Source organism: Habropoda laboriosa, unplaced genomic scaffold (genome assembly GCF_001263275.1).
Source record: "Habropoda laboriosa isolate 0110345459 unplaced genomic scaffold, ASM126327v1 scaffold15, whole genome shotgun sequence".
Taxonomy (NCBI): domain Eukaryota; kingdom Metazoa; phylum Arthropoda; class Insecta; order Hymenoptera; family Apidae; genus Habropoda; species Habropoda laboriosa.
In genome coordinates this window covers 765,941-782,490 of record NW_017100141.1, presented here as the reverse complement: position 1 = coordinate 782,490, position 16,550 = coordinate 765,941, and the positions used below count along the sequence as shown (strand labels likewise).

The following is a 16,550-nucleotide window of genomic DNA, read 5'->3' as shown; positions in this document are numbered from 1 at the left end:
GTTGATTGCCAGCCCCCGGTTCTCGAGGGTTTAAGTCGCTTCGTTAATTGTAAAACCGCGAGACTTTATGGAGAGAGAGAGAGAGAGAGAGAGATGTATGGTATACGTTGGTTGATCGGTCACGACGATAATGGACCAGCTGTCTCGTTTTATCGGATGGAAATGGCGAGGGTAAAGAGATATCGTTATCGTAGATACAAATCGGTACACTCGAATTAATGAGACACGAGAGAAAATGTAAACTGTTTCCTCTTGCATTAAGCAAGAAGAAACTGGGATTCGCCGAGGATGCGAGGTAACAATAACCACGCTCGATTCACGGGCCAAGAAACTTTGGAGAGATAGGTGAAGTGACCCTTGAGTGAGTGAGTGAGTGAGTGAGAGAGAGAAGCTTGGTTTCCTGCACTTTCAACCTTCTGATCTGCGAACTGCTCACGAAATCGCTCGAGCGTCATCGCGCAGACGATCTCGAAGCCCTCGTGTCGCATTTCCAGCCACGGTTTTGGCTCTGGTTAGGATTAAACGTCCTCGAGGAAAATTCCTCAGCTCGTGAAGATATTTCGTTTATGCAGTGAAGCTTTTTTTTCTAGTTTTTGGTTTACATACTTTTTAGCGAGACGGACGCAATGAATAGAATGTGGGGAATTGGTGTTGTGTAATCAGGTAGAGCTAATGTTGACGATTAATTAGCGAACAAAGGATCAATTGAAAGCGAATCACGAGTGGAATTTAAACGAGGTACTTTTATACAGCAGGATCAACCTTGTTCCGATTGAACATGTCGCATAGCCTGCGAAGAATCGTTTATCCTTTCTGCCAGATTTCTCACGTCTACTTGAAATATCAGTGTTACACTCTCTCTCTCCCTAGGTTTTTAGCAATCCGCCAAAATTCACCTCCATTGTCGTTGGAAAAGTTTCGCAATTTCCTCTCGGCTTAATAATGCTCGAGCCCTCGAAGGAGAGATGGTAATCTCTCGGAACAGTAGCTGTGGAATAAAGTGGATAAAGCAGAAGTACGCCGGTTGGAAGTGAGAGAGAGAGAGAGAGAGAGAGTGTGTCTTTGCCTACCGAGAAATATAAAACGACGAGTTGGTTCTCGCAAGATTTCCATCTTCATAAGAATATCAGTACGATATTCTACATACAATCTCCACGAAGCTTAAAATCAGCGAACCCCGTTAAACGGGTCTGCAAATTCACTTACCTAGCGATGCCACGAAAATACGTTGAGATCATTAGCATACCACGTGTGCAGGGGTTAATTCTATCCTCTGCAAAGCCGAGGGTAACGTATCAAAATTCTGCGGGAGCGATGGGATTTCGATCGAGTGCTTAGTTTGGATCGATAGTTGCGTGAATCGAGAGTACTTGAGATAGAGAGATAGAGGTGTGAAAGAAGAGCGGGAAAGTTGGTGTTGATGGTCAGTGAGGAAAATAAAATAGAGACAGTGTCGAAAAGTTAGTGTGGTGGGTCAGTGAGGAAAACAGTGCAGAGATAGTGTAGAAAAGAGAGACGCAGTGTTGCAAAAAATTAGACTTGTTAGTCAGAGAGAGTGTGATAATAGCGTGGAACAATATAAACTTGAAGTATGAAAATTACACCTGCTCAGTCTTGACCCTACGAATTCGCCACATTTTCGGAAAGTGTATGTGTACAAGGATTGACCTCGCCGGGAGGTTGTCGATTAATTAATAATTAGGGGATCGGGAGTTGGTCCGAGCCGTCAAAACGACGGACCATTAGCGTGGCTCCGGTAAACTGGCAAAGTGACGCTCGTGTATAACGGTTCGGTGAATTAATAGATGCCGCGATGCACGTCAGCCTGTTAGTGCGGTATATGTACCGGTCGGTTGCATATAGTCATTTGTGCGCGTGTACGTGACAACGCGATAACGTTGAAGTTACGGTGAAATGGAGAGGCTCGATCATTGTGGCCAACACTCATTTGTACGGCGGTTCTTTCACCGGAAACATTGGGAAGTCGTGCGACTCTTTTTGCTCGAGAAATTATTTCGACAGAACAGAGAAGCAAATTTTCAAGGTATCCGAGGTTACAGTGTTTAGAAATTAATGGATCGTGTGTGACTCTATTATGAGACAGTTTAAGAGAAAAAGAGGGGATGCTATTAATTCTCCAGTCCCACTTTACAGGCTGTACGGCATTTACTCTTTGGATTTCTCACAGGCACAATAAAGCAACGCGTCCCCCGAACGGAGAATATTCCGTAGGCGACGGGGTAGTAATTTATCGACGCATCGAGGACCGCGATTAAAGCCAGATTTCCCTCTAAGTACGTCGTAAAGCTGATATATGTAGGCCCGGCGTGGAAACGCGTTTTCGATATTCCTCGTCTTCTCTGCGAGCAGATTTCGCCGGAGAAACGAATGCCTTTCGATTACTTAGCTTTCTTAAACGACGGAAATATCACGAATCTTACGATATATCGCGCAACTTGGAGAAACGGTGTCGAATAAAAGTTATTGAAAATTGTTGGAAAATGGATATTATCCTTTGTGTAAAACACAGTATTGGGTTCGTCGAGAGGTATTTCATACGGGATACAATGGGAATCCTTTCTCGAAATAGGGCTATAAGTGCGTGCAACAATGGAAACACGTCCTCACTTTCAATGTAAGCGTCGATCTCCTGTCACGAGCTGTGCAGCGAGAAAAAACGTAGCCTGAAAGCTTTTTTCAACGTTTCACCACCCACAGTTCCAACGATGGATCGTCCCACTGTGCTGCTGTTCCATCGATTTCATAGTGTTAGGATGTGCTCGTGGTGGTTGCAACCAACTTTCGAGCTTCGTCGATTTTAGCACGTGGTGTGCCGACTAAATCTAATAGGTTAGGTTAGGTCACTCTCAGGTACCAAGCGTACCCTTGAGTGACGCACGCGGGAATTCCGAGTGCCCCGAACAATCACTGTAGCAGACAATAACGTTAAGACGCGCTTCGGCTCTGGTGACCATATGAATGCAAAAATGTACAAGTGAAAAAAGGGGCGAAGATTCTAAGTCGAAAAGAAGGCAATAAAGGTGAAAGCAAGTTCTTAGATTGAAAGACTACGATCATAAAATTACCGCTGCTACGAAACGAACGAAGGCGAAAAATATATACAATAGAACTACATGCTAAAAAATGTAAGGGTCGGGCGGCCGGCATACCTGACGAGGACTAAACACATAGAGTAACGCTCGACGAATCGAAGGTTCGTCTCGGTGAACGGAATGGAAATTACAAAGTGGCCTCTTCGTGGCAAGCTTCACCGAGCACGTTTTTCCAATTCTAATTAAATAATGGAATTCTCTGTAGCTCGTTAATCTCCTAACGAGCGCTAATTGATGGGCATTAATTTAGTACAGCCAGGGAGGAAAAACAGCGATGCTAGTTTGAACGTTTCTCTCCCTCTCCCTCTCTCGGTGCTTCGTAAATCAAAATTATCGCAAATCGACGGTTGGTTCAATGCGAGATTAATCATCGCGAGTTTGTGATATCAACAACGGGAACGTGAAATTTTGCGAGGTCACGTCTCGCCCCGCGGACCCAGTTACAATCAGCGCGATTCACCGTCGCGTAGATTTATTGGACGTCGAGCGGAATTCGCCGGAAACCACCGTGGAACGCGGAAGGCGATGCTGTAATGTCGTTCTGTATATCGTTAGAGCGTTACATCTTGCGAGGAACAGTTCGAACGGATGATATAATATCATTTTAATGCGGTAACAGGGCAGGACTGGAGATTGAGTCGATTGGGGAAAGTATGGTTTTCATGTGATTCGAGTTGGAGGAAAAGCAAAGGGCTGAGGATTATTATACGCGTGTTGTGTTGAATTTATATTTTACTTGGATAGAGGAGTTTACTCTCCGTAGAGGAAAAGCGAAGTAGTAAAGGGTTAAGTGACCTGTTTAAAAAATGGCACAGAAACATGGTTGATGCGAGGAAAATGACACTCTTCTCTGAATACTTCTTCGATACTCTCCTCCATTAAAAAAGGATGTAAATTGTGCGTTGGATTCAATCGCACTTTATTACATCGGTATTATAAATGGATGAAGGTATCTTTCATTCACTTAGCAAGTCGAGTTAGCCCATTAGCCGGAACTTTGTAATTACACCGATAGATAAATTGAAAAGTTAACAGATTAAAGCAATATTTGGAAACACGGTTTGCCTTTAAGCGCTGGCCGTGCAGCATTTTTCGATTAATTCCGGCGCACGGTAATGAGGTCGAGCGTAATGGCGGGTGTTTCGAAGGGCGTTTTCAGCGGGCGTTAATGCGTTCCGTAGACGGGTGTAATGAAACGAAGAGCGGGGATGGAGAACGCGCGCGTTCGATGGAGCTTCGCTCACGGTGTGCCGCGTAAAAGGTCCCGGACTCGCACACGTTTCACCCGTCTGGTGGAAAAGGTCGAGCGCGTGTGTAAACGGTTGCCTCTGCCAGGCCACGGAAATATCGTCGTGCCGAGAAAAACGAGAGATTCGAAACAAGGAATTCCTTTCTTACCTGAATATTTCATTTTTCCTTCCGCTGAAACTTGATTAGATTGGAAACGTAGACGAGAGGAGAAATACGCGTACGGTAAGCAGAGAGGTTTTTGCGGGGGAAAGCTCTGCGGGGGAAATGTTAAAAGTACCATTTCGCTTAAGATTCTGTATATTTTTTTCGTAGAAGTTGCTCAAGGAGCTTTTCGTATTCTACGAGACTTTGGTGGGATCAGAGTGCTTCCTTGCCGAATTTTTCGGGCCACGGTTGAGCCAAGTGGCACAGTCGACCACTCTGCAGCCGGGTTATTTTGAATTTCGTTCTCTCCTACATCCGGGGAACCTTCGATTTTCGTCTGAAGGAACGATCGAACTATTTCACAAGTAATCGCAAAGATTGAATAACTTTCCCCTGCGGGCGTTTGATTCTTCCCGAGAATCAACTTCCTCCTTTTCTCTGTTCCATGAATTATTCCCAAGGTTACGCAATAAAACGAGTTAGACGTTGAAATTTCATAAACGACGTAAAATCTCGTTTCTATCTTGCGATTCTCTCCGAATGGCAAACAGAATGATAAATTAAAGGAGATGGGAAAGGGGTTTGTTTTCGCGTAACGAAACTGTGAGATACGAGGAATTTCGGTTTGGATCTCCGCGAGGAAAATACGACTCGGAGGAATTTGTTGGCGGTGAAAGGGGTACGTCTTCGGCGTAAATCAGCCTCTCTGCTCGTTAACTCGATGCACCCCTTCGAACAAATCCAAAGTTTCGTCGCAACGGAGTGTCTAGCTGGGGCTCGTTTGAAAGAAAACCCTTTTCCTCGCTCACGCCACTCCGATTACCACAACAATACCGAACTTCCTCTTTCGTCTGAAGCAGAATTAACCACGACACACCGACGGAGCTTGCACTCGATCGATCTCTCCGCCCTTTCCTCGCGAGAAAACACTTAGAACCCTCCTTTCGTAATCGTGCCACGATCCACTGGCTACAATGGCCACGGAATCTTTAATCGTTCACCTTTGGTTCGAGACGATGATCGTTATCGGTTAATAGGCAGCTAGAATCGTACGAGCAATTGTAATCAGGTCACCGTTTGCTGTTACAATCGAATGGATAAAGATATGGTGGCGGTGTACGTGTCAATTGGAACATCGATCCTGGACGTGTGACAGTGACGATTTAGTATAATGGATCGCGGTGCCGCAGCGGTTTCAAGTAATCGAAGGTGTTACGAAGATAAATCGGTCTGTGTATTAAATTGCCTGGCTAGCCGATTTATAGATCGGTCTCGATGTGAGAAAGTGTCGAAACTTGTGCGTACCCGATCGAGAAATGAATTCTTTGCCAGTTTCTGTGGAAATTGTTTGGAAGCGTGGTAGAAAGCCGTAATGTGTTAATCGACGATCAGCTCGTATGACCATAGGTCAACAACGTTTCCCGCTGGGTTGTTTCTCATCGTTAGCCACGAGCCGTGACTTTGGTGGGACGCGGCGAGGAAGCAGGCAGACAGCAGCAGCGGGCGGAAAGAGCGTTTAATCACGATGGCCGCGTATCGAAACGGACGTGCTCCTTCCGCGGCCGAAACCGTCGGAAGATGGATGCTGCAATCGCGTGCTCGAACCCGGACGAATCAAATTATCCCGCCGAAATAGGATCGCGGCTGAATTACGGGGTCGCGTAATCCACGGGAATCGAACTCGATTCGATCTGAACGCGGTTTCTCCGACGGTTAACGCCACTTCCTTCACAGCTAACACCTTTGTTAACGAGCCTCGCGACTTTATTTCCCTCGCAAATACCCACCGTACCGTCCTTTTCTCTTTCTTTCTTATTCCATTCAACCCTGTCGCTGTGCGTCTCCGTTTATCGCTGCTTGTAGCGTAACAGGAGGATCGTTTAATTCACCGGGGGGAGAGAGAAGAAAAGAAAGGAAATAATTGAGAGATAAGAAAGGCGAACGGAGGAAACGTGGGCGACGACGAAAATGAATTGCAGCTGGAGGCTCCCGCTAATGAATTACACCGTCGCTTTATATTTTTCCCTAATTAATGGACGCCATCCATTAAGCGCGGCGACCTCGGCGAATTGCTTCGTTCCACGCCGCCCCCGGATTTTCCCTTTCCGATTCTCTCCCCGTTCCCCTCTCCGTCGGTTCCCGCGACCATTATTCAGGTGTCACGGAGAAATTGAAACGAGCAAACGGAAATACCGCAAGACCGCTCCGAAACGGGCACTTGTGGTTCGCGTTTAATTCACCGTGCTTACGCTCGTTCAGCTCCTGGTCGTCCTTGTTGAAAATCGGTCGTTGTGATCTAGGGGTGTTGTTTTCGGGTAGTCGGTGTTTGAGGTAGAGTTTTATTAAAAATTTTTATTTCTGCTATTTTACAAGTGGTGTTTTTGCGTGAAGCTTGACACTGGAACAACCGAACCCTTCGAATCGAGGGATCTTAGGTTTTTTATTGTACTTGAAATTGCAGAAATTATTAAGATACTTTGGTCCAAGTGAATTTTCTTGAAATAGAAAAATTCGTATCGTGTATGTCAATTTGTGTTTCTCATCTTCGGTTGTTCTAGTATTAAAACCAGTCACTTGACAGTACGTCGCCTCTTACGCATCGATGTGCTTAATAAGACAAGTATAGATTAGACAAGGAAAACCATCTCGTTCTATAACTCAAAATCATTCTGCCTCAAAAAAGAAAAATCACGTGTCCTGTAAAATAACGAATACAAATTGTCTCCGCACCTTCGAACAAGAGTACAGTGTCCTCGAAATCGATCCACGATACAGAATCGCCAGTAAAATCTCCGGCAGATACGAGCGTTCGTACTCTCTCCACGGGAATTGGAATTTTGCGCGATTTATCCTCGCCGCGAAACACTGTCTATGACGAAGAGGAACGAAAAGCCGGTTGCGAAACGCGGAAGAAACAAATAATCCCGCGTCTGCTGGCTAAGCAAATAATTTCATAGCGCAGAATCGGAATGGACCTTGTTCTTTCGACGTAACCGATGCAAACGCACGTATTTATTATTATTGAAACGAAGAGGTTGAAACATCTTCGCGCGAGAGAAAGAGCGTCACTCTTGCGTGTGTATAAAAGGAAGGATCGTTTCACGAATGGAGCAGGGTGTTTGCTGATAAAAAGAGGCGTAATTCTCGTGGGAAAAGAAACTTGGCGTACAGAAATTCACGGTGCTTCGTCTTTCGAATTGAAGGCTGGATTTTCGCGAGATTGCGTCGCTGCATAAGTTAATTTCTCACTATCAGACTTTCGTTGATCTTTCTTGTTGCTTCGCTTTTTCTTCTTCTTGCTGCTGCTGCTGCTGCTGCTGCTGATTGCTCCTTTGGTGTCCTCTGGAACGCTAATGACTTCCGTCAGTGGCATCATCGTGGCGACTCTCAGCGCCTGTAAAGAGAATTTTCAATTCGTCAAGTATCCACGGTGCACCACGGAAGAATTATCCCGACGGCGTGCCGGAGGAGAATTGCACGTTCGATTAGAGGTCGGTTGATGAGATCGAGCGTAGGTATTGTCGGCTGTCGCGTTCATTGGACAAAGAGGGATGGAAACGTGTCGGTGCACACGGGTTGATAGGGCAAAGGACGGCGAGTGTCGGCTGCAATGGTTGTCGAGTCCCTTTCTTGACGCTTTCACGCGTGTGTAGGAGCGTGTTTGAGTTGGAAGGACGTGGGGAACGCTCGTCTTTTTAGAGTGGTTCGCCAGTTTACTCTCTTTCTTTTTTTAGTAGTATATACCTGCCTCTTCTTTTTTTTCAATTTTTGTTTGCGTTGAATTTATTACCAAATTTCGACAAAACGTGTGGAAGTGCCGTTGGCGAGTTTCCACGAAGAAATAGGGGAGGCAAATGATAGGGGAGGAACGTGAGTGAGACGAAGGAATTATTAAAAAAGTTTGGAGGAAAGTTTAATTGTATCAGAGGTTTGTTTGCTCTCTCGAGAAAAGTCTGAGAATGTTACAGTTACTTTGACGCGATTAATTAGGTACCTCGAGATAAGTGAAAGAACGCTCGAAGGAGGTTCGTTAAAAAATTATTATATTCTTCTCGGTAGTTTCCTCGGAGGTGGATTTAACGACAGGAAAATCCGCGAGGCTAGCGGATCGCCGTTTTCAGTCGTCGTAAATCACGAATCCTGCCAACAAGTAGATAACCCCGTTTTATGTTATCAACTAACCTTGTTCCAGTTTGGACGAACTTTCTGCGCGCCGCTCTTAGCCCTGTTTGTTGCTTATTTTTACACGTTCTCGATTTTCGCGTATACTCGTCTGCATTTCCCGCCTCGAATATATGTACGTGTACGAATTGAGAAAATGAAACGAGCTTCCGCAACATCGTATATAGGTTGTAACAAAGGAAAAAATTGGAAAACAAACGCATGAGAAATGCGTGGCGGAATTATTTTTAACGGGTGAACGGTCAGCGTGCATTTTAATTTCCGCTCGTTGCGTTCAACGAGCGGGAAAAATTGTCACCGGCGGCGCAACCTCGTGGAAAATCACCACTTTATCGATGCGTTGGCGCGATCAAAACTCGATGATTCCCTCGCATGTCCGAACTAAAGAGATGAATCGCCTCAGGCCGGGTACAAAAGTGCGTCGAAAAATTCCAAATACCGTTTAACGAGACACAGAGGTTAATTGGAATTACACGCGTGGGATGAACCGTAGACGGGATGAAAGTGACGCTTTCTTGGAGCTTTCGTCGAGATGAAAGAATCATAATGGAAATAATTGACAAATTGGTCAATTTCCGGTGATCGTAGGGTAGCGGTCATTCGATATCACCTATTAGAGATGCACTTTGAGCGAGTGCAACGCGGAAACGCTGATTATCGGAGCTGGGTGTATCGATGCACAGTTCTACTCGACGCTGTGTACATGTATATTCGTTGACGATTTCCACGAGGATGCAGAGTCTGGGAACGACGTACACTACTGCGATCCTCAAAAACCGATCCGATTCGGAAGGCCAGGCAATTCAATTAGTTTCTGCGCCATCGGTCGCGCTGCAGCCACGGGCCCGTGACTTATTACAAGATTAAAAGTATCCGGAGGACAGAGGGGGGAAAAGGAAAGGGTTGTGTGCATTCGCGAGAGCGCGAACGAGTCCCTGTAATTCGGTATCGCCGCCGACGCTTTTTCCGGTCTCTTCGACGAAACGACATTTATTTCGAAACTTCATCCCCCGTTCAATTACGCGTTTCGTCCGAGCATTTCACCCGAGCGACTTTCCACCCGAAAATTGAACGGAAATTCGAACGCTGGTTACAACTACCTGGGGGTGTGCTGATTGTGTCGGTGCCGATATTGCGTGGATCCTCGCGCGAAACGTGATTTCTTCCATTTTTGCTCTTTCGGTTTTTGCAAGATTTGAGGGAGAAGTCTTTTACTGTGGAAGGAAGGGGAGTGACTGGAAATTGTGGATTATTAGAAATTTGATTCAAACTTGGCAGATTTTTTAATTTTGCTCCAAGAAGATTTGAAATGTGTCGAATAGTGGTGTGATATTGATATTCTCAAAGGGTGAATGGGAAATAATGAAAAAAACTGTGGATTGTTGAAAATTTGATTTAAATTCAGATTTTTAAAGTTAGCCAGACAAATTACAATAGTGTCTGATATTCTTAAAGTTGGATTTTTATGAAAGGGGCTAATAGTTTGCGAAGTAGAACGTAGACGAAATCAGTCGACCGAGTCTCCAAGCAAAGAGTGACTCGATTGCATCGGCGAGATCAAATCCATCGAAGATGTTAATGAGTCTCTAGGACGGGGACACTTTTGCGCGATTAAAGAGCGAGTGGTATTTAAGGAACGAAGGGGGATAATAAAAGTTTCAGGTTGGATGGGGGTTGAGCGTACCTTAAGCATCGCGGAGGGAAAGAAAAGACCGCTCGAGAAATTCACTCGACTTCGGTGGCGGTCTCGTGTCTCTTTATGAAAAAGCGGCGAACTTTCATCTCGAGAGACAAACGATCGCGAAAAGAAGCTCAAGAGCTTCTGGCTTCTCGCTCGCCTGCGACGACGTTCGAGATCGTTTCCTCGAAAACTTGAGCACCTTGTTTCGCTTAATTCGTTTGGCGTTGCTTCGAGTGAAATTTAAAGCTTCCCTTTCTTTCTCTCACTCGACGATTGCTCGAGAATCACCGCTGTTTCGCCGGTAGTGTAACGTTGTTTAAGGAAAGTGTAGACGAACTTTGATAATATCGCTCGTAATTCGATTTCACTTGTAAAACAGCGGATGGGATTTTTGGTAGAAAATTTCTCTAAAGAAGATTCTCACGAGAGAACGGGTTTAAACGCAATCTTTGCTCCAGCACTCGATCGAAGATTTGGTAAACATTTAACGAAGCTATTGGCAATGGTCCAGTTGGAAGAAAGACGAGCTGCGGGCATTGTGCGGTCGCGATTTAAAACTCGTTACCTTTCGTCTGTCCCGGTGGGCGGAATACAAGATCCAGACAATGTAGGACACCATTATTATGGCCGGTATGAAGACGCCAGTTATGGTGGACGCGTCCCGCAAGAGAGCATGATGCACGGCGAGCAGCATGATTGCCAGCACGGCCCCACCGGCGACGTACCTTCCGGTGCGACGTCGTTCGTCCTGTCAACAAATGACAAATATCTAGACGGTGTTCCGCGAATTTCGAGTGGCTGTAAATTCGCTTCCATGGAAATTCTCGCTGTTGGAAATATCCACCGCGAGGCGTTTCTTTATTCAACGTGCAATTCTTTTATTCTAGCGGGTATTCGTTCGACGAGTAAGGAGACGGAGCCTTGGTTCAAACGGTATCTAAATAAAAAATACGATACCTTTTGTTTGGGTACAAACGAGAGGAATTTTAGAATTGCAAAGTTTTCTTTTCAATTTCTTTTCGTTCGACACCCCTTTTGTGGAGCGAAGTTTCACGGGAAGAAGTGTCCAAGGCAAAGAAAATTGTTTGCTGCAAGCGTAGAGAATCTGAAAAAGTGTGTAATTGCAGCAGGAGTTATCTGGAAAAGTAGACGAATTGCGAGATTGGTCGAATAAATGAAAACAACACCCGTCTGTCTCTTCGTTTATCGAATATACCTCGTGTAACTTTCTTACGTGGTGTTCGCCGTGGAATATTAGCAGCAGCTTTTTCACGACTCCCGCGATAAAGGTAGAAAAAATTGGAAAGGTGATGGCAAACTTTGAGCAAATTTGAAGCTTCTTCCTTGGGAGAAATTCAACGAAGAATTCCACCTTGCGAGATACCAGCGAACAAAGAATCTCTTCTCGAATCCTCGAAGCAAAAGGCAGCAAAGATTGGACACGATTAGCCGACGTTCCGATGCAAGAGAGCGAAACGAAAAGTGGCACGGCCAGTCATAATCTCTGTGTGGATGTGAAATTTTGGACAGCGATCGCGGCGGAAGTGACAGCTACATTTCCATTCGCCGAACGACCGATGCAATTGGAAGTGTCGTCGCGGGGGTGGCTGCTTTGTATTCGTTGCGCACACGCCGCGATATCCAGAGCACGCGTTTTCCTATTATTATCGTATTCAAATGAAAGCTACCCCGGAAGTAGATAGAGTCTATTTTGCCTACGAACCGTGTACCGTGTGCAGATTGTTGCTGACATTTGCCTCGAGGATCTCGAATTCGGTACTCATTTTGCCCCGCGCGTTGAAAACCACGTGCCGATACGAAGTAGGTGTACTACGTATATACATATATATATATACGCCTCGTGAAAACTATTCTCCTTTGACGGTTTACCTTGTTCTCCGGCGCCCGTTTGTTTCTTTCGATCGGAAAGATTGATGATTTTTTGGTGAATCGCTAGCAGCTGTTTCTGCTGTGACGTAAGGAAATTAATGCTCTGCGACCGGAAGGGAAACAATAATCGACGTAGAGTTTAAACCTGCGTTTTGAATTGTTGAACGAGTCTGGAATAGTGTGTCTTAACGTCTACAGACAAGGAAGGAAGAATTTTTCGGAAAATTGATCGAGAAAATGTGTCCTGCGTTTCATCCTGCTTATCGCGTGAAAACGAAGGATTAACATTAACGCAAAAATTGTCGTACACGAAATAGAACCGGGGCTGTGTGACTATACTCGCGGCAAAAAAGTTACGGTTTTCGGTTCGATACTCTTCTTTTCTTTTTTTTTTTTCACCCTCCGGTGATTAAAGGCAAAACTGCATCTACCGGGCCAGTGAACGCTATAAAAGGATCGTTCTTAGTTTCGGTCCACGTACGTGCAATATCATTTGAAAAGAAAGCTCTCTCTCTCTCTCTCTCTTTTACGTAGCTCGAGAGAAGAGAGGTAATTTTCGAGCGAGAAAGAAACGAAACAACGATCGTTGACCGTTTCTCTTCCCGGCTCAAAGGGGCAGAGTTTACACGAGTGGTTGGAAAAGTTGAAGCGAGCGGAACGAAAGTCACATGCAACTGTGCGAAATTTCGAACGAGAGAAAGGCGACTTACGGAGAAACGGCGGAAAGTTTACCACGCTTTTCTTTACCACTGTGCAAATCATTCCACAACGAAGATATCACGTTTACAGACACTGTTTTTCGTAACTAACCGAGGTGGTGGCGGTGTTTAGAGTGTCCCTCGAAGAGGAAGCTTCCGATCTTAGCGGCATAATGATGTGATCAATTGAAACGATCCTCGAGGATACAGACGTCCTTGCGAATTGGATCTTTCAACAGCATAGATGATCGATATTTCGCTGACACAATTTCACGTTCATTTTTCGAGAGATTGAAGGGAGAACGTGAATCATGAGCGTCTAAGGGACACCTTGCAGCGCGACGAATGTTCTCCTGCAGCGCATTTTATTGCATACAGTATCTCACTGAAATCACAGCTGGCTTTTATTCCCCTCGGTTTTTCCACTGCGCCTGGTGCTGCCGCACGCCCCTTGAACACTTTTACAACGCTCGCTGCGCCTCAAGAGATACGCGATACCGGGAATTCCGCGGCGAAATTTACGGGCATAGTTGGCGTTAAATTAAACGTCCGGTATTTACGGCAGTTCTAGTTTAATTAGAAAGAGTCGGGAACGGAGGGAAAGAACGCGGGTGGAAACGCGCTGGAAATCACCGCAATTCTCGTAAAGTAGCCGTGCTTCTCGGCGATGGGTCCCACGGAAAATCGTTTACCGATCATTTTCCACAGACGGTCGTCTTTACGCGCGAAGCTAGTTGACAAATCTCTGTTTCACTTGTGTTTCACTGTTCGTTGAACATAGACGGAATAAGGTAGAATGTTCTCGACGAAACTTTCCAACGATTATTTCCACGCGGATTCACCAAGTTCATGATGAACGATCACGATGAACATTGAACCGTGTATCCTCGCGGCCGATGATCGAGAGGCGTGTTCGCGGGTGGATGACGGAAAATGAGGAGTCGAGAGGCGATCGAGGGAGGAGGATGTATCGGGCGCGGGCTCGAAGAACAGTGCCAGCAGCGCATTTACAACGGCCGGCCGGCACAATATAAGCCAGGCAAACCGCTAGCATAATAAACGAATAACACGCCGGACCAACACACGCACACCCACGTAGATAGACGCGGCACTCAAACATGGTGGGCTGGCTGGGTGTGTTGCGGAACGGATCGGAGATCGAAGGTAACCGCCTTTGCCAAAATTAGCCGATCCTTTGCTCCGCGATGCCTCGCGAGAACCGAATGCCCTCGGTAAAATTCCTCTATGATGAAGAAAGATAAATCTTGGTGTGGATTAGCGTTTGCCCGAGGTATCACATTTGACGGCTTTTAGGTTCGTGAATTTTTTCCAAGTATCTGAATATTCCAAGGGGAAAAAGCCGGAGGAAGTGAATTGAGCAAGAGGACGAGGAAGTTTGAAGTGGTAAACTGCGTCACGTTGGAAATCGGATTAGCCTTGTTCATGCGGCTCAGTGAGTAGCGAGTTTGCTACGGAATGTTGGCTCCCGAGCACCTGATTCGAGATGCCCGCGAAATTGGATGCTGCTCACGTGAACAGTCCTTGTGTCTTCGATTCCTCGCTCTTACAAATAAGGATGCTCCCTAAGTAAATGTTTATTTGCTCCCGTTACTATGCCTCGTTCGAAACTTTGAGTTTTTTCCGTTCGAAATATCTTCCGTGCAAGTTTATTTCCTCGGAGGCAGTCGAAGGTTGGTTTCCTCCCAAGCAGAGTACAGGGTAGAAGCGACAAATTAAACGTGTCCCCCTGTAGAACGGTCATAACGCAGCCATTCCGTTGAACCAATCCTCCTTTGAAATACCTGCCGTTACGAGCAGTCGTTGTTCCAAGACCGTTGAAACGTTCTAATGAAGAAATAAAAGGGGTCCGTCTCGTGGGGAGGAAGGAAGGTGGGCCACAAAATGCCTGACGATCGAATAAAGGACTCCTCGAGCCGTTTCATCGGGACGTGGCAGTAAGGCCGGAGGGATATTCGATCAGTTTCTTCCATCTTCTAACGCGGGCTTATGACATCGTCGGCTGGAACGACGATTACGCGATTATGTTTCCGTGTATCCCTGGGTCTCTTCCTTTCGGGGGGAAGACGGAGCGTGTGTCCTTTACGACGCTGGCCAACCCTTAGTCGCACGTAACGCGTTGATTCTGTGACGGGCATACCGATCCTTTCTAAGAGGGAGGAATTTCAACGGCGGTATTCCTCTCACGCTTTTCAATCGTACGCGGCGCGCGGGCTTTCTGTTTATGCACAATCGAACGGGTAGTTAAAAATTTCGTTGCATTAGCGATCAAGTGGGTGGATGTTTGTGGTTTTATTCTGTGCGCGGGATGTTGGAGGGAAATTTGGGGTGACGAAGGGATCGGTGTTTAGTGTGTAGAGTGGAATTTTGGAATTGAGGGCTGGAATTGTTGAGTGTTTGGAAGGTTTGAATTTTGGATTGCGCCGCATACCAATTCTCGTGACAGCCCTAGTTCTGACATCTCAAGGTAGAGCACTGATGTTCCGGTTAGGGCTGAGAAATTGGAATTTTTGTGACAGTCCTGATTCTGATATCTCAAGGTAAAGATCATATAAAAATATTAGAAAATTTGGTTCAAAGAACAGTCCACCGTCAGCTGTAAAGTATAATTTACGAGAGATCCCTCTGCAGTACGTCTTCGTCTATTACACAACTAAGATCTTAATAGAAAACCGGGTTGACCAAAGAAGATCCTATCTAGTTCACCAAATTCAACAAACTTTTCGGATGTTTGTCCCCTCTTCTTACTTCTTGCTCTATGACCCAGTTGTCGCGGTTACGCGTAAAAATTGGAGATTCCACAATCTAGATAAACTTTACCGAACATCGTCGAGTTTTCACTGGTTCTTATCAGCAACCGTGCCTCGTGTGCGCTATCTGAACCGAAGAGTGAAAGGGGGTGTGACCAGTTGGCGCAACGTAGGCGTAGACGGAGGCTAGCAAAACTCGTTCGATCGTAAGATCGTAAGAACATAGAGCACGTAGGTTTCAGAAATATCTCCTCTGCTTGTGGACGGAGTTCCGCGAGAGAGAACTCGTAACATTTCTCGCGTAATACGCGCAACTAGCGAAAATATTCCATTTTCGCGCAAGTGAATCATCTACGCGGCTGATTCATCGATAGTCGGAAATATCGTAGGTGCTTGTTATAATAAGAATCCACCGTAATTTTGCTACGATTTCGAATTCGTCCGTTCTCCTCTGTCCTTTCTTTGTTCGGTGATATTTTCGTAATTGGCCTCTGGACAAACACGAAAGGAACATTGCGTGGAACTGCAGAATGCTCGTTTAATTGCCCGGTTCTCGCGAACAACCGGCGATTTTCCCGGGCGAAATAAAAATCCACGATACACAGGACCGTGTCTGTTTTCGCGTCGAAGATGCTGTTAAACCGGAGGTGAGAGAACGAACCGCCCCGCGCTCGTTCACGGAAGTACGTGCACACGTCGAAATCAACCCTCGAATAGACAGCGATTCGTGGGCGTAACGTAATCCACCTCCACTTGGATCTGTTCGACCGACGAGTTTCGGAAAGAGCGATACGTGAATCTGCGAGACTTTTAAAAGGTCGAT

At 45.8% G+C, this 16,550-nt stretch overlaps 1 protein-coding gene across 1 annotated transcript; it reads right to left on the bottom strand.

Annotated features, from left to right (window-relative positions):
- Positions 1-7,588: 7,588 nt before the first annotated feature.
- Positions 7,589-13,165, bottom strand: LOC108571432. Its single transcript, XM_017933475.1, has 3 exons — positions 13,072-13,165; positions 10,937-11,119; positions 7,589-7,902 (listed from the first exon to the last, which is right to left on the bottom strand). Exons 1-3 carry the CDS (start codon positions 13,129-13,131, stop codon positions 7,684-7,686), a joined length of 462 nt encoding a protein of 153 aa, XP_017788964.1. The 5' UTR covers positions 13,132-13,165; the 3' UTR covers positions 7,589-7,683.
- Between the last annotated feature and the right edge of the window lie 3,385 nt (positions 13,166-16,550).

What these genes read in the sequence shown, in the direction of transcription:
- LOC108571432 (XM_017933475.1), bottom strand. Translation starts at nt 13,131, where the DNA reads ATGCCGCTAAGATCGGAAGCTTCCTCTTCGAGGGACACTCTAAACACC. An exon ending in TAAACACCGCCACCACCTCG is followed by an intron (nt 11,120 to 13,071) that starts GTTAGTTACGAA and finishes ATTTGTTGACAG; the next exon opens with GACGAACGACGTCGCACCGG. An exon ending in CCCACCGGGACAGACGAAAG is followed by an intron (nt 7,903 to 10,936) that starts GTAACGAGTTTT and finishes TTCTCTTTACAG; the next exon opens with GCGCTGAGAGTCGCCACGAT.